At 43.4% G+C, this 25,460-nt stretch overlaps 1 protein-coding gene across 2 annotated transcripts in view; it reads right to left on the reverse strand.

Moving 5' to 3' along the window:
• The window catches only part of ANKRD29 (ankyrin repeat domain 29), a 46,767-nt gene extending 26,946 nt beyond the window's left edge, over positions 1 to 19,821 (reverse strand). The window contains exons 1-3 of one of the 2 annotated variants that reach the window (XM_024202660.2): positions 19,586 to 19,821; positions 4,077 to 4,187; positions 2,028 to 2,126 (exon numbers count right to left, since the gene is read on the reverse strand). In XM_024202660.2, coding sequence (XP_024058428.2) covers positions 2,028 to 2,126; positions 4,077 to 4,187; positions 19,586 to 19,606 — 231 coding nt within the window. In that variant the 5' untranslated portion in view covers positions 19,607 to 19,821. The remainder of the gene's footprint in view (positions 1 to 2,027; positions 2,127 to 4,076; positions 4,188 to 19,585) is intronic. The other variant, XM_026661633.1, reaches the window with a different exon arrangement.
• Between the last annotated feature and the right edge of the window lie 5,639 nt (positions 19,822 to 25,460).

A 25,460-nucleotide genomic window follows, 5' to 3' on the forward strand; every position in this document is an offset into this window, starting at 1 on the left:
CTAAGGTGCCCCAAGTACTCCTGTTCTTTTTGCGTCTTATCTTTATTTTTCTTGTAACCATTTCTGACATTGATTCCTCATGACTTGCACTCACTTAAAATCTCTCTTAATAAACTTGTTTTACACTTTAATCCAGTGTGTTTAAATTGAAGTGTCTGAATAACTATTCATAATAATAAGCTGGCATATTGTTCCCTTAAAGGAATAATGGACTTAAAATATTTTGTACTGTCCAGGAGAGAGCTGGGTGGTACAGAATATACATGTCTGGGGGGAAATCTGGGACTGGGGGTGTGTTGGGGTCACCCTGCAGTATAACAAAGGCTGGTGAGAGGCAGAGTGTAACCCAAATGTGGCTGGCAGACTGCAGTTACACACAGGGTGTGTCTTGCACGCTGGAAGGCTGTTTGTGACCCATCCAGGTGGGAGCTCATTCAGCAAAGCATTGTAAGGCACCCAAGGTTGAAGGGCAGGGGTGACACAGCAGCTCATTAGTCTGGATTGTACCCTGGTATATCAGTTATATAGCACTTTTCATCAGTAGATTTCAAAAGCACTTTACAAAGGAAGGTTAGCATCATTATCCCCAGAAACTCTTGCCTTCCTCGTTTGTGGCTTTCTTATTTCATCTGGAGAGGCAGGAAAAAGGGAGCTACATGTGGAAATTCACTCCAGTGCAGAAGGCCTTTACAAGGCCCAGTGTACCATCCAAGGGTCCAGTCTTGCAAAACAGATCCACATGTATGGACCCTTCCTCCTATGCGGCGTCCCACTGACTCCAATAGGATTGCAAGAATACAAGTCTGAGTATGTGGATCTATTTGCAAGATAAGGGCCTAAGTCTTTAATGCAGGGTTTAAACTTCAGCTAAACTTCCTGTATTCCTGTCACCACAGGAACTCTGTGCACAAGCGTGAATTTTGCCCTTTGAGGGGTTCTGTTCCTTTCTGTTTCTTTATTTGCTGCCTTTCCCAGTTAACATATCCAAAGTGATGCACAAAAACGAGTTCAGACTGTCCTTTTGGTGTTGCTTTTGCAGCAGCTTGTGCTAAGTGCTTTGCTGGATTGGGGCCTTATTGAAAGTCTACCCGTAATCACTATTAAAGCAATTTTATACCAGTTAAATCAATTCCAGAAAACTGATATCATCGACTGTTACATTCGTTGAGGCAATAATTTCCAGATGTCAGCAGGGGATTTATGTCTTAATTCCATGTAACCAAGAGAGGTTACAAATGTATACTATACACTTATCATTACAGTGCAGAGAACAGTGCCATTATTTTGAGCTATCACTGTATTCTACAGTCAGCCAACATTACTGCAAACTCTTGTTAAATTATATTCTCTCAGGACCATTTGCCAACAGAGCAATTTTGCTGTATGTCTAGACAGCCCACAAATCAGAATGACTATAGATGCTGCTACTGGAGGGATGTGCACAAAAGCCAATCCTGACTTAAAGTTATAATTAATGTTCTACAAACAAACTGAAGGCAACTGTGTCCTCACAAAGTAAGGTTTGATTTAGATGTGTGATAGAATCTATTGCTGCCAACTGAGATGAACATATTACAAAGCACACTGGGCCAGAATAATTCCTGGGGTAACTCTGCCAAAGCCATTTTAATGGCTAGCCTCTATAATTTAATGGTAAGCGACCTCTCCTTATTAATCACTTTCTGAAATCTGCATGTTACTGCGTCAATGACTATAATGGTCAATGCATCCTTGGCGTCAATGGGGTTACAGTAGGGATGAAACTGGTCCACACAAATTGGGTGCACTAGAAACTCTTGATGGATTATTTATAAAAGTAGATCCTGCACCTCATTTTTCAATTTAAAATTCCAGAAATCTGAATCCTACGTATTCTCAGGAGAACCTAGCAAATAGAGATTGTTTGTACTTATACTGGATAGCAACAAACAGATAAGCGATTGGTAATACTCCTCTATGGTTTCTATCACTCCAATCAGTAATGCTTGCTTTTTCAATCTCTTTTTTAAATGCAGAATGTTTCTTACCTCTCTCTGCAGATTGATATCTGCTCCTTGTAACACCAATTCCCGCACACATTCTGTGTGACCATAGTGAGAAGCTACCATCAGAGCTGTTGTGCCAAGCTGGGCATAAGGAAAAACAAATCAGTATGTTAGACTATTAACTCTAATAATAAATCAGACAACAACTTCTCAGCGTAACTGGGGGGGGACACTTATGATAACGGATTATAATTTCCCCAGAGAACAAAAACTGTTCTCCCCTCTTATTTCTGTACATATAATTGTGGGGCAACAAATTACTTTAAAAAAATAGATTAAAAAATTTGCCACTGAAAATCCTTTGAAAAGTAAAGAATCAAATAAATAAATAAAACTAGTTACAGTAACATTCACACACTTGCCTTCAGTGCTAAGCCCAATCCTGCAACAAGGTGCCCCCTGCACTGAGCCAATTGCAGGATCAGAGTTTAACAGTGTACCCCAAACAGGGTATAATTACTATGCAATGATCTCATGTTATGGTCCCTATTAATAAATACGTAATAATCAATAATACCTTTCACTTATATACGATTTTTTGTCAGGGAATCTCAAAGAGCCTTGCAAAAATAGATTAGCATCATTACCCTACTTCATAGGGGAGGAAACTGAGACATAGAAGTGAATGGTATTGCCCAATGTCACACAGCAAGGTCAGAGAAAGTCAGGAATAGGACCCTAGTTGTCCTGATGCCTAATTCCTGCATTAACCACCAGATCACACTGTCTCAAATGCTGTAGTGTTTGAAATTATATCAAATATACTTCCATATCCAGAAATCTGCTTTGTGGGTAGAATTCAACCCTGTGCAAAGGACACCCACACAAGCTCAATGCACCAATTAAAGCCTTGTGGAATGCAAGAGGGGTGTACGTGTTGTGCCGAGGCCATTTGCATAGGGATGAAATTCACCCTCCTTCTGAAAAATGTATGCACTGATTGTGCTTGTGAATGTGAGACTTTACTAGTGAAAGAGCATGTAGCCTACATCACATTAAAATATTTTAGTCTAGAAAACTTGTAGTTCTGTTATAATAAACAAAGGCCTAATCGAGTTAACAAGCCAAATTCTCAGTGTTTTGCATAAACCTGGATCAAAATTAAGCACCAATTTGATAAAAAATAATTAACCAATAATAGTTCCGATTTCTTCACATTCCATCTGTTTCCAGTTTGACTCTCACCCTGATCTCACCATCCTTCCACATGCAAAATTCTACTTGGGAATAACACACACAGGACTGATCCCTAAAGTACAACATGAGAGATTCTGAAAGGCAAAAGGGCAGTAAGGTCCAACTTTCACTTAAGGTCAATGGGAGTTAAGTACCTAACTCCCTTTTGTGCTATTGAAAATCTCCCCCTAAGCTATTTTCAAGGTGAGCAATGTTGGCTAGGTTTGTTATAAACCAGAGTGGCACTAAAGTCGTCCAGTATGGCAGTGTCTCTCAACAGCTCACATTTTTAACTAAGCACAAAGTACCTGTTCTATTCAAGTAATGTCTTAACCTTGTTTTTCCCTGCCTTTTCGGAAATCCAAATACAGCCCACTCCTTGTATGTATATTCTGTGCAGAAGCAACAGGACACAGGGCATTTTTGATTTCAGCTCATCTCTAATTTCATATCTAATTCCCACTGATGCCAATAGAAGTTATGACCATCCATGGAGAAAAGAATCACATACATATTTGCAGGCTTATCTTCACTAGGAAATCTTATTAAGCCTGATTCTGCATTGCCCTGCACCTTATGAATTATTTACACTAGTGCAAAATCAGTGCAAGAAAGAAAGAATTAACAGATCGGTTTTGGATGGGGTTAAGAAATTTGTGAGCACTCTAAAACCTGCTATTGATATAATTCATCATGTTGTTACAACTCAGCTTTGTAAATTGCTTTCATGGCTGCTAAAGGTTTTAAATCTTGCTTAAGCAACATAAGACACTCAAATGACCGTAGTAAAGTGTTTAAAGCTGTGTAAAGTGATGTAAAGCATATGTTCTTGGCATGCACGTATTGAGGGCCTACGCTGTCTCTGCAGTCCACATCTACTCGCCCACTGTTCAACAACAGCTGAAGAAGAGCCAGGTTTCCTTTCCTTGCAGCCCAGAATGCAGCATTTGCGAGCGGTGTTTCCCTCTGTTAATACAAAAAGGATTGAAATCTGTTTCAGAGCAAGTACAAATATCACATGCTCTCAGTTCAAACTAGTGTGTCATTCTTTTATAACCAGGTTGGGGCAAGAGGGTTACTTTGCTTTGTTAGAAATCTTGGCCTCTATAAATTGCCCTATCTTGTTTCCAATCTGTCCCATGTCAGTACTGACTGAAAGTCATTATACTCGGTTGACTCTTGGTGGCCTAGGTAATGTGAGTTGGTGATCTCAGTCAGTTCCCAGTGAAAAGGAGTCCACATCACAACTAAGTGTGACCAACAGTGACAACTGGTACCCATATTGACAGTCTCAGCAGAGAAGCCAAAGCCTGGATCATCATGGAGACTCAACCATACAACTCAAATGTCCCATTGTGGGACTCCCTGGTTTTCAGCCAGTTTCCTGGCCACCTCCTTCCCTGCTACCTACAAGTCCCAAGACGTGAAACATGCTGGTCACGTAACTCCCAGACTACTGGGTTTGCCTGCTCCCCTTAATTAGCACTCTGCTGTCAACTGTGCGCAGGACAGGGGGTGTGGAGAAGAGTAAACTTAGCAGTATGGGAGCTGCATGACAAATGCTACCATTCCACAAAAGAGAGAGGCAATACTAGATAGAAAGGTGATGGGGAAACAGCAGGGACACAGGAAAGGGAAAAGAGGGAGGAGAAACTACAGTGGATAAAAAGGGATGGAAAAGAAGGGGGACAAAGAGAGGGGTGTGAAAAAGACAAAGAAGAGAGGAAGTGATATTGGCGTCAAAGAGGAGCAATGCAGGAAACATGATGACAATATACTGAAATACATCATATTAGCATATCCCACATTTCAATGGTCTGTGTCTGGGGCACTCATTAAAGTACAAACTGAGCAACCCTTTCCAAGCATGGTTAAACATCAGTGGGGAGAGGGATTGTGTGGGCTTTTATCAATTGTCATCTTTAACATTAATATCTCACTTAAAAACAAATTAACTTAAAAAATCCCAGTTGTGTGTATTGAAGTCAGGAATATTTACAGGGCTGTAAGCTGAATTTGAAACCTTACAAAATTGACACTTAAAATGAGTCTCTCTTCACACTAGGTGATTTTAAAAATTGAAAAAGCTAATTTTCATATACAAACCCCTCCCACTGATGCTTCAAGATCATATTCAGGCAGCATGTATTCGGTCTGAGTCTCACAAGGACACCTGGCTCAGAAAAAATTCCCCAATTTGTCTTGAATACAATCTATGTTTCAAACACTCTCTTCTCTACTCAGCTAGTGGGGCCTGACAGATGTGCACCTAAGACACAGATTCTCTTGCATGTGATATGTCTTTGAGATGATGCCCCTTAAATATGATGCCCTCATATTTAAGAGAGCTAGAATAGCATTTATTAGACATATATCTGCCCAGGATGTTGCTTTACAACAGCAAAATAGGGATGCTACTGTCAGGGTTCCTTCCCCACTCTGAACTCTGGGGTACAGATGTGGGGACCCGCATGAAAGACCCCCTAAGCTTATTTTTACCAGCTTAGGTTAAAAACTTTCCCAAGGCACAAATTCCTTTTTAGCCTTAGTATCGCTGCCACCACCAAGTGATTTAAACAAACATTTAGGGAGGGCCACTTGGAGCCCTACCTTCCCCAAATATCCCCCCAAACCCCTACACCCCCTTTCCTGAGGAGGCTTGAGAATAATATCCTCACCAATTGATACAGGTGAACACAGACCCAAACCCTTGGATCTTAAGAGCAATGAAAAATCAATCAGGTTCTTAAAAGAAGAATTTTAATTAAAGAAAAGGTAAAAGAATCACCTCTGTAAAATCAGGATGGTAAGTACTTTACAGAATAACAAAAGACTCAAGAACTCAGAGGATTTCTCCTCTAGGCAAAACCTTAAAGTTACAAAAACAGGGATAAACCTCCCTCTTAGCACAGGGAAAATTCACAAGCTAAAACAAAAGGTAATCTAACGCATTTCTTTTCTGCTATTACTTACTATTTCTGCAAGACTAGATGCTTAGTTCAGATATACTTAAGAAGATATAATTCTCCTGCCTGGTTTCTTGGCTGGCTCCAAGAGACACAGACCAAAACCTTCCCCCACAGATTTGAAAGTATCTTCTCCCCTTATTGGTCCTTTTGGTCAGGTGTCGCCCAGATTATCTGAGCTTCTTAACCCTTTACAGGGTAAAGAGGGATTTTATGCTACCCTTAGCTGTATGTTTATGACAGCTACACAATATAGCTAGTACAGCTGAACAGTTAAAGTACAGATAGACATCACTTTACAGTAATGATCTCCCTGGGCCTCAATCGTAGGAACACAGCCAGTATCTCAAGGACACCCCATGTCAAGGGCCAAATTATCACTGCCTTGCATGGGGAGAGAGGGTACAGACTACCCATTAATTCCTGGTCACTGTAACAAGTCCATGCAGAAGGCAGCAAAGACATTTGAGCAAAGCAATGGCAGATTAGTGCTGCTGAGAGTGCTCAGTGATAGGAGGCTATTTAAACAGAAAACCACATCATAGCTCCCATTCAGTTTTCTTTCCTGCACAAAATCCTGCAGACATAAGCTCACTAGTTGAGTGTCCTGGATCTGTCACACTCAAAGTATTTAATTAGTTTAGTACTAGCTTGTAAAGGAGTGGAAAGTCACCTTGGTAACCACCTTATGATTGGGTGCAGCACTGCGGGTGAGTCCTGCCTTGATTTCCCTCCACCCAGAGTATAAACAAGTCCAAACCAGCTTTGGGTATTCGAGAGCACTTCCCCCAGAGGCTCTGCTTTGTTTAACACAGCCACACACCACACCTTCCGAGCTGAGGCACTCACTGTCAGCTGTCCTGAGTTCAGTATTCATCTCCATCCAGGTACTTCCTCTAATTGCTCATGCCTCAGGTCTCCTGATGCTGCCTGGGTGGAGTCTTCCTCTGACATCATAGTCCATGGAGGTTTCTCAAGGACCACTCCAAATACTAATGGGGTTGGCTGGGCTGTGTGCCTACTGTCACTCTCCCACCAGGGTTCTCCCCTCTCCAAAAGCATTCCTTCCAGGCTCCTGCTTTAGGCTCTTTGCTCTAGGAGTTTATCCTCTGCTTATCCAGGCTTCCTTCCCTAGGAACACAGCTTCTTGGCTCAGGCTCCTTTGCTCAGAAGCATAGATTCCGCCTAGCTCAATCTCCCTGCGAGCCTGGCTTCCACCTAATTCAGGCTCTCTACCCTAGGACACAGCTTTTGCTTGGTTCAGGCTCTCTGGAAACTCCCCTCCTCAGGAATCTCCCTCTAACTGAGGTCCTTAGCCTTTTAGCATGCCCAAGTACTTCCCTGTCTAATTAATTGCCTCCAAATTACTCAGCGAGATAAGGTAGATGAGGTAATTTCTTTTAATGGACCAACTTCCTTAGTGAGAGAGACAAGCTTTTAAGCCACACAGAGCCCTTCTTCAGCTTAGAGACTAACAAATTTATTTGAGCATAAACTTTTGTGGGCTACATCCCACTTCTTCGGATGCATAGAATGGAACATATATTGAAGAGATACATATACACACACACACAGAGAGCATGAACAGGTGGGAGTTGTCTTACCAACTCTCTAAGTTGCCACAAGTACTCCCGTTCTTTTTGTGGATACAGACTAACACGGCTGCTACTCTGAAACTTCTTCAGCTTGTCTCTCTCATCAACAGAAGTTGATCCAATAAAAGATATTACCTCACCCACCTAGGATCAACACAGCTACAACTACACTGCACTCACATTACTCTGTGAGTTAACTATTCCCAGGAGAACCTGAGTTGCCTCATTTCCCCCTTGTGGGGTCTGTCAGAGGTAGGCTGAGCCCCTGACTCCTTCAGAGGGCCAGCTATGGATGTGAGTGAGAGGAGCAAGGTGGCTGTTGAGTCAGGAGGCTCTGCAGCTCTAGGGTGGAAACCCAGGGGCTTTGCAGGAAAGGCTGCAAGGCTCTCATTCAAGGGAAGGGAAGAAAGAGAAAGAGGAGGAAGAAGAAGGGAAGAGGACAGAAGAAGGTTTTGGGAGGAGTTGTAGTAGTGCAAGGGCACAAAGAGAAGGGTATGGAGAGCAGTTTGGGACAGTCCAGGAGGGCTGAGCCAGGAGAGAAGGGGCCTACCTGTCTCTTGAGTCTGTGGGTGGGGAGAAGGGCTTCTCTGGGGAGCCTGCCCTACCAGGAGGAATTCTTACAACTAGTAAACCAGAAGACTTCTGAGAGCAGTGAGCAGGTTAGAGGACAGGGGAGGATGTTGTGATTCAGAAGGCCCATAGTTTGAAGAGGTTGGGGAAAAGACCTGGTCGAAGGTAAAGAGCTGTACGGCAGTAACAGCCACAGGATCTGGGTGGGCTTCATTGAACATGGTGGCTGTAGCAAATTCCACAGTGGAGCAGGAAGAGCAACGGAACCAGGCAGAGCGGGGAGTGTGGAGGGAGGATAGGGACACAAGCTGGGGCCCCCCCTCTCATCCCTGGTGGTGGAGAGTGAGTCACGAGAACTGGCAGTAACAGCTGATGTGAATGACAGAGGAAGCAGCAGGCATGGCAGTGGCAGAGCAGTTCACAGTGCCAGAGGAACAACAGAGGCCTGGGGTGCAGTGAGCAGCATCCCAGGTGCCTGGTGAGTCACTGGTGACTAGAGGAAAGCTTAGTATGGAGCTGGTGGTGAAGGCAGTCACTGCTCATACGGCGCTTGGATTGAGAGCTGCACTGAGGAGAGATGTGGATATAGAGTAGAGGAAAGTGAGCGAGTTGGAATGAACCAGAGTGGATATAGAAGTGTAGGCAGAGGAAGGAGTGGGATTGGAGAAGGTGGATCTACTGGACTAACAGGATAATCTGCCTGATTAGGAAACAAGAGTTTCCCAAGCAAAAGGGGAGGATTACTAAAAAATTGAGGACTCAGGAAGACAGGGCTAATGCAGGCAATTCTATTGCTCGGGCTCTCCGGGATAGTGGGACAGCTGCAAAGGTCGGTGTGGTATGAACGCAGCAGAGCAAGGAACTGTCTGGGTCTTCTGAGGAGCTGAGGCCCTTAGCATGGAAAAGGACAATGACAGCTAAGGGGTTGCAATCAGATGCTGCATTTGCTGCTACTAAGTGAGGTGCTGTGTGGTTGGTGTTATCTTATGCAGAGACCTTGAAGCGATTGAGAGGAAGGGATGGTGGCCAACAGTTAGGACAGGAAGCCGAGTTTGAGAGTATGGGGGTGGGGGAAGGGAAGTATGGGTACAGGGACAACTAATTGGAGGTAGGCATGGAGGTGTGTGGTCCATTTTTGATACATTTCCCTACCACCACCAATGCCAGAAAGAGATCTCTTAATACAGAAACTTATATTGAAAGGCATGGGGTTTGCGCCTTCGGACCTCCTAATGGCTATTCAGCTGCCAGGGTCGAGGGAGGTTGACCTCTGCTTTTTTAACAACTCTCTGATGGAGAGTTTTTGGAAGCACTGTGGGACAGTACGAGGTAAAGGGCATTGGCAGTGTGTGGTGGTTGTTTCTTTAACCGCTGCAGACATAAAGAAAGGAACAGTTCTATTTAGAAACAATACAGTTTCTTTTAAATTGATTGAGGATTGGTTAACGCAGGAAACAACAATACTAGCAAGAGGAGTCAGAAGTCAGGGGTAAGAGTGATAATCTCAAGAATGGGGAGCAGAATATCAGGAGCCTTCATGTCAGAGTTAAGAAATTAAAGGGAAAAAGTAGCTGCTGCAAGAGTGAAGACCAATTAGCACCAGATTTTTGCCTATAGAAAGGAGAGGAAGGAGGCTTGGGACATGTTGGGTCTGAGAAACATAGAAAGAAGGTATACCAGAGACCCAGAGGAGATGCTGGATGTGATCCAGGTTTATTATGCCAAGTTATTTGGGGGAGTAGGGCAACAACAGCAGACATCAGTACAGAGGGATGGGAAAGCGTGGGCACCGGGCAGAAGGTTTGTGCAGCCCTATTCAGTGTCAGAAAGCTTTGGAAGCTACTCAAGCTTTAAAGAAAGAGATGTCCCCAGGCAGAGATGGGCTGACAAGTGAATTTTATCGGACTTTCCCAGTGGTTTTTGCTTAGGTGTTGACGGACATGTTTAATCAGGTGCTGGGTAGGAGGGAGTTGGAGAGATCATTTCATGAGGGTTTGTTGATCTTGCTGAGCAAAGGGGAGAGAGGGGACAGGATGCTGTTAGAAAACTGGTGACCTCTCACCCTCTTGAATACAGATTATAAGATCTTAGCAAGGGCACTCCTGAAACAGCTTGGTAAGGTGGCTCCAAAACTGAATCCAGCCAGCCAGGCCAGTGCAGTCAAGGATAGGCTGCTAGCAGACTCACAGTGAGATCTTCTGGAGGTGTTTGAGGCAGGGGCAGAAGGTGCCTGGCAAGGGTACATTTATTCCCTGGATCAAAACAAGGCCACTGATCAAGTGCAGTGTGAATATCTGTGGAATGTGCCACAGCACCATGGGATCCTGAGTACCTTCACCTCTTGGCTGCAGATGTACAAGGAGGCGGTCAGGCACCCTTTGGTTAATGGTTGGCTAGGGCAGAAGGCTATCCTGCTGAGGTCTGGGGTGAGGCAGGGCTTTCCTTTGAGTCCATTGTGCTATGTGTTCTTGGTGGATCCCCTTGTTAGGCTGTTGGAAGTGGATGGTGGAGTGGCAGTGGGGGCAGGACCATGTTGATTTCCCTTGGCTGATATCAGTCCCACCTGTGAACCATGAGGAAAATTACAGGCTGATGACATATCTCCAGCGGTATGAGCAAGTGTCAGGGACCAAGTTAAATTTGACAGAGTACGGCATTATGGGTGGGGGATAAGGGGAACAAATATGGCAATGATCCAGCATTCCCCCCCTTTGGAAAGGCTGCAGTGTAGACAGCAGGAAGATGTATTGAAGATCTTGGGGGCAGAGTTCTGCTTGGAAGGAGCGACTGTGAGCTGGAATTGGGAAAGTGCCCTGGAGATGGGGGAGTGGGTGGTGGAGCGATGGAGGAGCTGGCATGCACCCTCCATGTTGTACAGAGTGTGAGTGATACATCTGTACCTGCTTCCGCTCTTCCTTTATTTGACCAGAGTGTACATGCTGCTCTTGGCACAGTTGATGGGCAGAGTGATAGGGTTGTTTTTTTCTCTTCTTGTGGGGACAGAAGATGTATTCATTCATTAAGAGGTCTCTGGTCTGTCAAGGGGTGGAACACTGAGGCTTGGGGATGAGACACCCAATGATACTTTTTTAAGACCTTAAATTTGCATTTTTATCTGCAAAGGATGCAGCTGGTCTTAAGTAACCAATGAGGTCACATTCAGCATATGATTCCAGTCTGGGTTCAGTGCCATCAGCAGAGGGATGGTGGGAAAGAAAGCTTGTAAAGCCATGGCAAGGATGGAGAAGTCAGATGAGGAGGCAGAACCAGCTCCCTGAATACGTTTTTGGAGTGCTCCAGTTCTTACGGATATGCAGGATATGCTAAGAAGAGGTGAGGAGAGGACAGACAAGACAGGGGAGTATCAGCAGGTGTTGGAGGCTCAGGTATATGAGCTCTTGCAGTTGGCCGGTTGCCCAGATGATACGGTCATTTTGGGTGCTTTGAGACTTCTACGGACGCGGAAGGTCCCCTTTAACTATAAAGAGATGGCCTGCAGGCTTTACCATGGTAAAGTGAGTATGCGGGTAGTATGGAAAATCTTGCAAAAACAAGACCAGCTATGTCCTAGGCAATAGCTGTCTTCAGGGGTGGGGGTCCAGGAGCATCTGTTGGAGGAATGCCCGTGGGCTCAGAAGGTGCAGGTGGGATTAGCAAGGGTGCTGAAAGTGCCAATTATTTTAGGACATAAGAGGGGAAGGCCCTCTATCTCATCAGTGTAGCCCTATGTACGTTCCTCTGGAAGGCAAGGTGTGAGGTGACATGGGCTTCCCCGGAGGAGTTGATACACAAAGTCGAGCAGGAGCTGGTGGTATTGAGACATGCAGAAAGGAGAAGGAGAGGAAGTGATGGAGGCACATCCAAGTTTAACATGGTTTGAGTTTGTGTTGGGCCTCTCTCCTCTCAAGGTGGGGGAGGAGCCCAGTGCATAGGCCCAGAGGCCTTTGGGAGTAAGTTCAGGACAAAATTGTGAAGGAGTAAGAGGATGCTGGAATGTGTTTTTGCTCATGATATGGTGGGAATTGAAAAGATTATTGTATAGGGAGGGGAAAATTATGTTGGACCAAGAGTATGGTTGATTAATTAGTATGTCAGGGGTATGCAGTATCAATATTACGTAATGACTGAGGATTTTGCTATTGCTGTAGATTGGTTGTTTTCCTTTTTCTCTGTTTTTTGTTTTCCATGGAGGAACTCATTTCTGTGTATCAAGGAGCTGTGTTTGTGTCCACATTTTGGAAGGACACCAGAAGTAGAATTTTCAGCATATGTAACGGACTCTCTATGGAGGAATGCAGCACCTGTTATGGAATTGAGCAATAACAACTGGTCATCGCTGACTTCTGCTTAGATTGGACTTTAAAGACTTGCCCTGTTCTCCAAATACATTATGTGTCTAGTGTTGAGGCTCTCTTCTCAAGAGAAAACCTGACGTTGGAAGGAAGAGAAGGGTTGTGCTGTCTTGCACGAGTATGGTCTCTGTTTTTGACGTTTTTTAATGTTTCTGTTATGTTGTCTTAACATTGTTGTTTTGATGGCTGAAGTGTTTAAGAAAAGATCTCAGAAGGCCAGCTACCCTCTGACAGCTATTTTTATAGCTGTTAGCAACTAGGACAATTGGTAACTGCATGAGAAGTTTCATAAATCACAAGACACTTCATAAAGTGGTTTGAACTTTTACATAGCAAGAGATGGATGGCAGGAGGCAGGGAAGGAGCATAGAAATTGGCACAATAGGCTAGGTTTTCTGATCTTGGTTACAATCAACTAACTCCACATTGACACCGGCTGGAATCAGAGTCTGGCTCAAAACTACTAACAGTCTTAGCCTGCCCTGCTAGCCATTGGTGAAGAGGGATGGTCTATCTATTCTTACCGCACTTGTGCCGTTGGACAATTTTACATAAATCCAGCCAGGTGACCTACACCATCAGTTGATCCATCTTGCCTGTTTCTCTCCTACCTACTAAACAGAGGAAGACATCTAGTTAGTTAGTTTTTTAGAACACTGTTGTTGTTATGATGTTTATGGAAAATTTATTGCAAAAGGTGGGGCCTGACATTTTGTCCTGAAGGTGATATGGTTTGTAATCATTCTCAGCTTCTCTGGAAGGGAGTTCAGTGTTGATGGACAATACTCCTTGGATTAGTTTTATCATCTCACTCTGACCCTAAATGTTTTGAAAGTCTTTTGGGGCTTGCAGTATGTGCTTGTTATAAGAAGACTCTTTCACCTGCCACAGTCTTCTCACCACTCATAATGGCTGTCTGACTCCATACTACTGTGCCTGACTTCTACAGCAGGGCCTTTATGAATTAGCTAGGATCTGGAATCAGGATTCAGAGACTGAGCAGAAGGAGTTAGAGAGCCTAACTCTCTGTTCACTTACACTGATGTAAGTCAGGAATAACTCCAACAAAATCAAAGGAGTTGTGCCAATGTAAAACCAGTCTGAGAGAAGAATCAAACCCAGAGCATTTAACCTTGTGGTTCATGAAATTCCTCATTCCTTCTGCCCGTGAACAGTTTCCCCGGCCCTGCTAGGGAATAAATCCTGCACTAACCCTCCAGCAAAAACTTCCCTATGCCTTCTGAATCAGATCCAAGCCATGGTAGCATTGTCAAATGTACCAAGGCCATGAATCTGGCTTTTCAAAGCACTGCTTCCCAGCCTCAGGTTGGAGCTGCCCTGCTAGCAATGCACTTTCCTCTCCTCATGCTGTATAGCCAGATATTCCTTGCAAAAGCTAAGTATGCAATACACCTAGAGCAGTGGTCCCCAAACCGTGGGGTGCAGCCCTCTAAGGGGGTGTGGAGGAATGTTTGGGAGGGCATGGCGGGGCCCAGCCCAGCCCCCATCCGAGGTGGGGAGGGAGCATCACCCAGCCCCGCTCTGCCCCCAGCTCTGCTCCCGCTCCCAGCCACAGCCACAGCCACAGGCACCAATCATGACCCGGCCATGACTCTGCTCCCAAGTCCGGCTGTGGTCCCGCTCCAAGCCACAGACCTGCCCCCATTTGTGGCCCCAGCCTCTGGCTCCCAGCCCAGCTGCAATTCCAGCCTCAGCCCCAACCGTGGCCTTGTTCCCAGCCCCAGCTCCGAACCACAATGGGAAGGGGTGCAGACAGGGGTAAAGGGAGGTGCGAGGTAAAAAATTTGGGGACCACTGACCTAGAGAGAGCATCAACCATGTAACAATCAGATGAGAAAAAATATTTGCTATTTTATGTTCTAAGCTGAATGGAATGTACAGAGAAGATTCAAGCAACCTGGCCAGTGAACAGGACATTAATCCTATCAAAATACACTGTACATACCAACTGGAATTACACAACCAAGTTAAAAAACAAAGATCTATACACAGAGTGGATTTGATTTAAATCACTAGTCAGGAAGACTCGATTTAATCATGATTTTCTATGTAAAAGTGCATTCTTGTTTGTTGTTATAACCTTAATACATATTCTTCACAACTCAGAGATAGATGTAGGTTTCATTTTTAGAAGGTACACACTATACATTTTTAAACAGTGATCTCCAATTCAACAGGTTAATCATTAATATTTGGAGGATTTTCTTGCCAGGCTGTATTAGGAGGAGAACATCACCAGATAGACATTTAAATTGTTTTATTTAACTAAAACAATAACGTTAAGTATTCTGGATTTTTTTTTCTTCAACAGCAAACATATTATGTTTTAACAAAACAAGCATATGTCCCTCTCTTCTCACATTTATCTCCAGACTTCTTCTCCTTGTCTAGATCTATTCCGCCCCCAATAATCTTCTATTCATTGAACTTTTTGAAACTTTGCACTTTTAGAGAGAGGTAAGGGATTGACTCTGTGTACACAAATTTGCAGAGGGACAATGGAGTTGAGGTCTGTTATTTCTCACCTCTATATATTAATTTATTTTAAAACATTTTTGCTGTTAACAAGCATGTTATCTCTGGAGACACAAATCCACAGTTTGAGAACTGCAAAACTAAGCATTTCTGATGGTATCTTCCAGACTGAGCACTGAGTCCCACTGGGTAGATAGAAAGATTAACCTAAATAATCAATACAGAAGCCTGTGGAACCCCATAAAATTGGGTCCCTAATCCATGAACTATTGGAACTCATTTACAAAACTTTTCTTAAACATTACATGAATATATTGTCTCATACTATAGAATTAGAATTTATAATCCCTATTCCATGATGAGAGATCTTTGAACTATAATGTATCTTAATTAAAACTATCTTTAGATAGGTTTTTTCCTCAAAAAGCATTTTATCAAAAAAAATCCAATTAAAAAAAATCAGATTTTTAAAAAATTTTTTATCCACCCTGTCTATACATCTATGGTTTTTATTTTCATTTTCAGATTATAGGGCAATAGTAACTTTAGAGCAGCAGGGCTTTATTTTGGGATTATTGACCAGCTGGATTTAATGACCCTTGAGCAATGAACTCCTCCCCACTGATCTTTAATCTCCAGGAAATGCCATAGGCTTTGATCATTATTGCTCAGTTCCTGACTCAGTCCTATCTTTATTATTTATTTGTATGACCACAGCACCTAGGAGCCCCAGTCAAGGACCTGGACTCCATTGTGCTAGGTGCAGCACAAAAAATATCTGACTTGAACAATTGGTTTTATTCTTTTTATTGTTTTGGTACTACTAACTTACAAGAGATGTGAGATAAAATTGTGACATATTTATAAAGTTAGTTAAAACCTAGAAAAAAGAATCTTTAAAGTATACAACTAATCCCTAACATTGACAATTGTGAGACAGAATATAATAATGGAAAAGCTATCAGCTGACAGCTTTGGTGAAAATGTGATATATTTATTTCAATATGTCATTTGTTCTAGCACCAGGATATGATTTGCTCTCCTTTACTTCATCAAGATGTTTTAAAACATTATTCTAAACTATGGCTGTGCTGATATTTTTTATCAAGTATACTTTCAGTAAACTTTAAGGGTGATATAGGGTACTGTATACATTTTAAACTGGCACCCATCATAAGCACTTCTTCAAAAAGAGAAAACACATGGATATTTTCTAGATCAGACAGTCCATTTCTCGATGGCAGTGAAGGAAAAAAGTAAAATAATATAATTTTATGTATCAGCTTAGTGGTAGCTAGAAGAAAAATAATGATAATACTTTTTACATTCTATAACTCTAGGGTTCAATTCCTTGCTCTATCTCTGACTTGCTGTTTGTCCTGAGAGGAGACAGATGGGGTGACAGCTGAATAGAGAGGGTGTGTTTCTTAGTTATGGAAACAACAGTGTCCTTGAAGATGGAGAGAAAGAGCCAGAGGACAGAGAGCGGTTGAAGATGAGAGAAGGAGAAGATTAGAAAGGGATCTAACCAGACTGGGCCTGATTCAGTGCCCAAAGTAGTCAATGGAAAATCTCCCTTTTCCTTCAATTGCCTCTGAATCAGGCCCACTAGATGCTAGGGGGTTGGTTGAGGGATTCAAGAAGTAGAGCTGGAGACTTGGATCAAGGAGGATACAATGAAAGGTGGGAGTGTGAAGAAGGGAGTCGAGGACTTTGTGGATACTGTCAATGTGGCCCCTAAATACATGTACATCTCTACCCTGATATAACGCGACTCGATATACACCTCTACCCCAATATAGCGCAACCCGATATAACACGAATTCGGATATAACGCGGTAAAGCAGTGCTCTGGGGGAGCGGGGCTGCGCATTCCGGTGGATCAAAGCAAGTTCAATATAACGCGGTTTCACCTATAACGCAGTAAGATTTTTTGGCTCCCGAGGACAGCGTTATATCGAGGTAGAGGTGTAACATGAATTCGGATATAACGCAGTAAAGCAGTGCTCCGGGGGGGCGGGGCTGCGCACTCCAGCGGATCAAAGCAAGTTCGATATAACGCGGTTTCACCTATAACATGGTAAGATTATTTGGCTCCCGAGGACAGCGTTATAGCAGGGTAGAGATGTATAATATCCCAAGAAGAGAGGAGGGTGGTAGGTGGAGATGCAGAAGAGGACTTACGCATGCAAAAGTGCAGAGGAGCTGCTCAGAGAAAAGAAGACAATCATATGAAATATTATATGGACAAGAAAATCAAAATCATGTGTAATTCATAGGCGGAGACGGAAGAGGAGGAGGGAGACAGATTACAGCCAAAGAGAGGAGGCACTGCAGCCTTCTGGGCAGGGAAATGGGAGAAGGAGAGAACACCATAAAACAGGGCAGCTACAGACATAGCCAGGGAAGGGTGGGGAGAAGGAATTTGCAAGAGTTATATTAGTCAGGCAGCGAGCTAGAGTAAAAATCCCAGAGGGGGCAGGAAAAGGGAAGTAGGGCATGTGAGAGGCAGCTGACAGGAACAAGGTTAGAGGAGCAAAGTCTGCGGGGTAGGGCAAGAGGCAGGACTGGCTGAGATAGGAGAATGTTGGTATACAGGACTGGAATTATGTAGAACAGCTGTTACCAGCATCCAGGAGAATGAGAGACAGAGAAAGGGGTAAATGAGATGAATATCTGTGAGGCCAGAAAGGAGGAGATGAATTAGCAGAAGGATAAGAAGAATAATGGAAACAGAGTAGAGGGAGGTAAGATGAAGGGTTTTGAGGACAACAGAAGGCTGAAGGGACGTGACCATGGAGTTTTCACGGGTGAGAATAAGGGTGAACAGCATTGTAAGAAAGGGTATGCTCTTCAGGGTAGGAACTGTGTCTGGAACCCTGCACATTTCAAGCACTATCACAATTAAAATAATACAGTGGAGCTGCAGAAAGGCAATACGGAAGAAAGGGCAGGTGCTGCAGTTAGTGTGGAGAGTAGGAGACAATGGAGCAAATAAAGAGATTTACAGGAAAGAGGGGAAATGACAACAAATAATCAAAGCAATGCAAAGCAAAGAATTGGTGCTGAGCTGGCAATCAATAGGTGAAGAAGAGGTAAATGATATGAAAATTGCACAACTAGCCAGGAGCTATATCTCCAGAGTAAATGTTCACCAATGTTATCTATAAATTGCTTCTTGCTTTCCTCCTTTCTTATTGGTCCTTATTAATCTCCTTTTTGGATCTAGGGTTTTCTTTTGTGAGATCAGGTATAAGGGACAGATCTTGCGATCCTTCCTCATGCATGTTTCTACTGAGATGATTCTGAACAAGGCCTACTCAGGGTTTTAAATATAAACATTCCACTGGGATATGGGAACCCAATTAAAACATCATTGTTTTAACATTGGTCACAAAAGTGAAACTGACTAGAAACAGAAAATGAGACTAACCAGTCTAATTTAACTAACTGAGTGGAATGCAGATTGTAAAAAATGGCAAAGCTGGGGAAAAGTAAATTCAGTTTTTAAAATTATCTGTTTTAAAATTCAATGACAGGTAAGGGTTTTAAGATTACAAATATATACACAATATACATGTGTATATTCTGACTGTCCTAAAGCAAATGTATAGACTAACTTAGCTCTATAGTTTATATATAAATATTAAGTTAATAAATTTAATTTCTAGACAAAATGTTAGTTCCATTAACACCTAAAATAATAAGATTTATGTATCCCATAAACCTACAGAGTTACTTCTTGTTTCCCTTGAGGTCAAACAATCCCAGTTTTCCTTTAAACAAATACTATGGAGAGTTTCATAAAGAGAGGGGCTTTTGTGACAAAGAATAAAAAAACTAAAGAGATATAATGTAAAACAGACCTGATAGCTTATAGATTTGTAGGTGGAAAAATCTAAAGTTAGTTCCTGCGTTATGCCCCCTTTCTTGTGCTCTGTATTAAGTATAGCTGTTCTCCTCCACACTCCACTACTACCCCTAACAATCTGCACCCATTATGTTCACGAGTTATCCCATACTCAACTTAATCTCATAATGACTCACCAAAGTCCACATAGATTTAGACTTTAACCACCCCCTCCCCCTTGCTTCATATACAGGAAGATCAACATATTGTGAAATACAATTGCAGCTGTGCCCATTACCCCCCAGGACCATCGGCTGCAGAGGGAAGGTCGTGGGGAGGAAATATATCCATGGCAGAGGGAAACAAGAGCCGAGGCCGTATGCAGAGAAGCAGAGGCAGAGTCGGACTGCAGCCGATCAGCCAGGCCTGCTAAAGCCACAGCATCTGCAGTGCTAACGGGACATGGCAGCGGCAGCAAAAGGAGGAGGGCGGGATGGGATCTCCCCAGCTCGGCAGTGCAGTGAGCAAAGCTTACCTTGAAAGACATCTTGCACATCACAGCAGCGGCTCATTCCGAGCTAGTCCGGAGGACGCAGAGCCGGCTTTCCTCTTCCGCACTTTCTAGCCCTTCGCCCAGGGTGGCGATCAGAGACTCGCTTTGCAGAGTGACTGGAGCACAGCGTCTGCAGGGGCCGCATGCTGCATCGCGCCTGAGAGAGCTACACGCTGCACCGTCCACGCGCTCGGGAATCCATACCCATATATGCCGTGTACCCGCGTCACAGCATAGAACAATGCAGGCTTGTGGACCCAATGCATACATACACCCGTGCATCATGCAAACCCGTGTGCCTAACGATGGACACTTTGCGAAGTACACACAGATGCCTCCTCCTTGACTCTCACACTTCATACATCCCAGTGAACACACACGTGTACAGGTGCATCACACACATGCAGGTAATACAGTTTTCCCATGTGTGCACACACATGCAGCCTATAAAGTTAGATGTTTAATGATATACACTTCCCAAATATAAATGTATTCATGATCAGACACTATTGATATACACTAACCAAATGCAGACATATGCATTGTAAAAAACACAAACCCATGAAAATGCGAGTATATTGAGCCAAACTATACCCTCCTTCCAAAGGTGGAGTTTTGATATCAAGTGGATGAGCAATATGATCAAAGATAAAACAAGACAATTATTTTTATAATGCTATCATTTTTGTTTTGTTCTAAATCTTAGGCCTAGTCCACACACAGTTTTTACACCAATTTAACTATTTCAGTTAGGGTTGCAAATTTTTTTTAAACCAAAATAGTTAAATCAGCACAACTACCTAATATGAATGCAATTATTGTGGTACAAAGGTGCTTTATCACACTATATCTTGCTCCCCTAAATTTACAGGAATAAGCTACATAAGCACCTTTATACAGGTATAACCACTTCCATACTAAGGGGTGTATCATGTAACTTTATAGTGGTTTCAAACAGATATAGTTAAAGTGGTACAAAATCTGATGTAGACAAGCCTTTATAGATGCACTGATGTCATCCTCATGAAACTTCACTTCTGGACTTCTTTTCCCATTTACATGCCCCAATTCTTTGCTACTCCTTCCAGGCCATGAAATGTATTTGTGGATCTTGGAGTTCCAGTCCTTTTCTTGTCAAACTTCTTTTGACAGAATCTTTCCATTCTATCCTCAGTCTTGCACATCCTTTCGTGCCACCCTCTTCCTCCCATGCTTTCTTTACTGGTCGGTCTTCCATTTGTAGCCCCCCTCCTTGTCACTGGCCCAATATGAAGGTGTTCAACATAGAGAAAATCTGCCTTGTGACTTTTTACACAACTTTGGGAAGCTGGGCCTGAGGTGTCTGTGTGTTCTGCGTTGTGTGTGTTCACCTCAGACCAGACCCACTCAGACAAACCAGCAGGAACAAGGTTTTATTCTGTAAAAAAAAAAAACCATAGAAGAGGATTACAGTTCAGCCTCCTTTCTACTGCTTGTCTCCTGCTCCCAGCTTCAGGCAGTGCAAAAACTTCCTCCTGGGAGGGGCAGAGGTGACTTCCTAGCAGGAACCAGGAAGCTCTCCTAACATGCCCCAGTTTGTAGTCCACAACTTGTAGTTCCCACGGCAGCTGTTGAAGCAGATTGGACCTTGGGTTACCATACTTATCACATGTCCAGCACATCTCAAATGTGCCCTACCCAGCCAATCACTAAGAGTCCCAAATTCATCTTCCCCCTGATTTCTTCCATGCACACCGCCTCACCTCTACTTGCCAGCTGTTCTCATGCTACCTGTATCTTCTTTTCTTCCATCTCTGTAAGACCCACAAACACAATACAGTTTTCCTTTCAGTTTGTTGCTTAATTGCTGGTCCCACAGTACCCCTGCCACTTTTTCACTCCCGCCCATGCACATTGCATTCTTTGCAGTTTTCCAGAGCTCTTTCTGATGGCACTAATTGTACGTTCCAAATACACAAATTCTTTCTTATGCTTCAGCTTCTCTCCTGAAACCTCAATCAACAGCTCTTCTTCCACCTTCCCTACTTGCAGTTTTTTGTGTTTACCTTCAAACCATGGTCTTCAAACACAGATGCCCACTCTAATACCACATTTACCAATTCCTCTTTGCTGTCAGCCAACAGGGTCAGGTTGTCAGCATACATTAGTTTTCTCTCTACAGGCTTGGTCCTCCTACTAATTAATTCCATACTAGGATGAAGTGAAGGAGACTCAGAACACTGCCTTATCTCAATTCCACCATCACATCAAAACTCTGAAATGTTATCTTAGCTTTTGACTCAATACAGCAGCTCTATCATCTCCATTTCCCCTCCCATCCATTTCAATACTCCAAACACCAGCTCCTGTGGAACCAAGTCATATGCTTTCTCAAGTTCAATAAATGCAACACAGGAATTACACCCTCCATTTATCATTCCTTCAAACTTCTATCTCATTGCACATATTGCATCTATAGTAGTCCTTCCCTTCCTAAAGCCATGTTGCTCTGCTCCTATGTTTTCCTCCACCTTGCACGTCAGCCTTGCCTTCAAAGGACTCTCAAGGACATTGAAATGCTGACTCAAGAGAGTGATGACCCGATAGGTATTTGGATCATTTGCATCAGCCTTACCCTTCCAAAAAGGCACCATCAACCCCACTCTCCAGTCATCTGGTATCCTTGCTTGATTCCAGTAAACATAGTAATCTATGAAAGCCACTTACTGCAGTATCTCCAATAATATCAACAGTTATCACATCTTAACCAGCTGCTTTACCATTCTTCATCTTATTCAGTGCTTCCGATGTCATCCCCATAAAAGATGTTTAGTGTTGCACATAGATTTCCATTCAAATTAGTACAGCTCCAAAAGACCTGGCAGAAGATTTGGGAATGTATTGTGAAGAAACACTACTCTAAAAAAGGAACTCCAAAGGCAATAATCTACTCTACATTATGGTAATAATCTCCTTTCTCATGTGGATGCACGGGTGTGTAACTCCATTATCTTTTTATGTGAATGATGCACATTCATTGGGGGAGATGAGACTCTTACTTAAGGGCTTAATTTTAAATCCACAAAAGTGAGGAATTTTAAAACTAATGCTGAAATACTGTCCATAACATGCCCGATTTTGTCGGATGTTGCAGACCTCCTTGAAAACCTGTATGATCCAAGACAGACAGAACAGCGTGCACTAAGATTGGAGGTTTTAGAATTTATTTGCTTTTGTTAATTTATGCTAGGCCCTTAGGGATATTGTTCTCCCTTTGATATGCATACGTAACTTGCATTCACATTAATGGGAGTTCCATGTGTTTATTGAGAGGAAAGTATATTGCAGTGAGATCCAAATAGCTTATGCTACATGTCTACAACTGCAGGATTTTCTGCAGAATTTTTTTCCTACGGCAAAATTAAACAAGTCTGTGAATACTGTAAAACAAACTACATGCATTCTAGATGAAGGCAGATATATTATAGCCTCATGCTCCAGCCATGCTTCCCCCTCCACCTCAAAAGTATGGCCTGTTGTCAGCCTAACCTTAATCTTGATCAGAGATGGATGTATAGACATGGATGATCATTTTGGTTCTATCTGAAATGTAAAATGTACTGAACGAATAAAGTAGATCATATAGCTAGAATCATCCTCACTCTGATCCAGCTGATGACTGCACAGTTTTCTTTGCTCACTGATGAGGAAAATACTGGTAATTTGTACAAACTCCCTGCTCCACCCCTGGAAAATCCCAGTATTCATGCAATCTACTGTGAATCTTACGCCTGCCAAGAGACATTCAACAGCCAAAAATACTAGCTTTCTGATAGGAAAAAAAAAGCAAAAGAATTCCTCTTGGCTGAACTGCAAAGAAACATGGAGAATATTATGATCCAATCTTTCTTTGTGACTGTTGTAAATCTAGATATGGAGGGCCAAAGTTTCAAAGGCCCTTTGAGCGTGTGCCCACTAAATCTGCTAGTGCACCATTTGCACGTGCAGTCACTCATATTTGCATGTGCCAAAGTGTATTAGTGTATGTAAATGCTTGTTTTTACAAGCAGGTCTGGTCTCTCTCATTAAAATGAATGAATGTATAAATGTTGCATGTGCTCTTTTGGTGACCCTTTGAAAATTTTGATCCAAAAGGCATTTTGGAACAGTCTCTCTCTTCTAGTGCATCAAGGTACCCTACATACTCTTTAGACAAATCCCTACTGTGTGGACAAGGCTTCTCCTCACACTGTACTTGAATCTAGACAGTTGCTCAGACTATAAGGTGTTTGAATCTCCAGGGATATGTTATCTGTTTGGCACAATTCATCTGTAGTACAGCAGGATGCACACTCACAGCATAGTACTTCATAATATTAATTAATAAGATTAGTTCCTTACTTTGGTACAAATGAAAAGTATCTTTAAAATTAATAACTGAAAGAAATGCACTCCAGTCCTTATCAAACCCAGCTCTTTAGGATCCTGTGTAGATGTACCTGAACACAAACATCCCTGAAATTAGGAGTGTTCAAAGTTTGGGTAGACCCATTACAGAGATATGGAACAGTTACAACATTAATTTATGGATCTAGATCGGGGTGGGCAAACTACGGCCTGCAGGCCAGATCCGGGCCATCAGGGCTTTGGAGCTGGCCCGTGGGATTGCCAGCCCCACGGCGCAGCGGGGCTAAGCCAGGCTCCCTGCCTGCCCTGGCCCTGTGCTGCTCCCGGAAGCAGCCAGCACCGCATCCCTGAGGCCTCTGGGGGTGGGGGGCAGAGGGTTCCGCACGCTGCCCTTGCCTGCAGGCACCGCACCCCGCAGCTCCCATTGGCCGGGAACGGAGAACGGTGGCCAATGGGAGCTTTGGGGGAGGTAGGTGAGGTACCCGCAGGTGAGGGCAGCATGCGGACCCCTCTGCCCCCCCCCCAGGGATGTGGTGCCAGCTGCTTCTGGGAGCGGCACAGGGCCAGGGCAGCCAGGGAAGTCTGCCTTAGCCCTGCTGCGTGCTGCTGCCACCCCAGAGCTGCTCAAGGTAAGCGGCGATGGGCCGGAGCCCGCACCCCAAGTCCCTCCTGCACCCCAACCCTCTGCCCTGAGCCTCCTGCTGCACCCTGCACCCCTCCTGCACCCCAACCCTCTGCCCTGAGCCTCCTGCTGCACCCCACACTCCCTCCCGCACCCCAACCCCCTGCCCCAGCCTTACATTCATGGCCCTGCAAGCAATTTCCCTACCCAGATGTGGCCCTCGGGCCAAAAAGTTTGCCCACCCCTGATCTAGATCCAATCTTCCATGGGTTCATATGTTGCGTGTGTGTGCAGTTGTATTAGGAAAATGTGTGTCAGTGAGAAAGTGTGTCTGTATAACTTTTAACAGTGTTCAGAGACCATGGTGATAGCTACAATATAAATGCTTACATGGGTAGATAGATATGTACGTTTGGGTAGTGTATATCTGTAAGCATGTGTGTCTGTGTTTAAAGGTGTTCAGACCTGGGATTGTGGTTATACCACATTTTACATCTATCACAAAGACAATATCAGTCAGTATGTGTCTCACTTGCAAATATGTTTCTGCTCATAGAGTTATCTTCCTTCCTATACTATCTTTTACTGAAGCACAGATTTATTTTTTCCCCTGGTCTTCCTCTGTACAGGGCAATGATCATTTAGATAGAGCCCATGATGTTTTTTTTACATACATTCTGTTCTTCATTTAGGAACGTAAGAAAGAAAAAGTAGAGATCTTAATACAGCTTTATTGGTTACAGCTGTACTTGCATTGTCTTCTTTCCTGTCACATGTAAATGATAAAATGCCTGTAATTATTTAGATAATCTAGAGTCTAAATGCTTCTGTGGAATATTACAGAAACAT

The sequence above is a fragment of the Terrapene carolina genome, unplaced genomic scaffold (assembly GCF_002925995.2).
Source record: "Terrapene carolina triunguis isolate 2854851 unplaced genomic scaffold, T_m_triunguis-2.0 Scaffold58, whole genome shotgun sequence".
Classification (NCBI taxonomy): domain Eukaryota; kingdom Metazoa; phylum Chordata; order Testudines; family Emydidae; genus Terrapene; species Terrapene triunguis.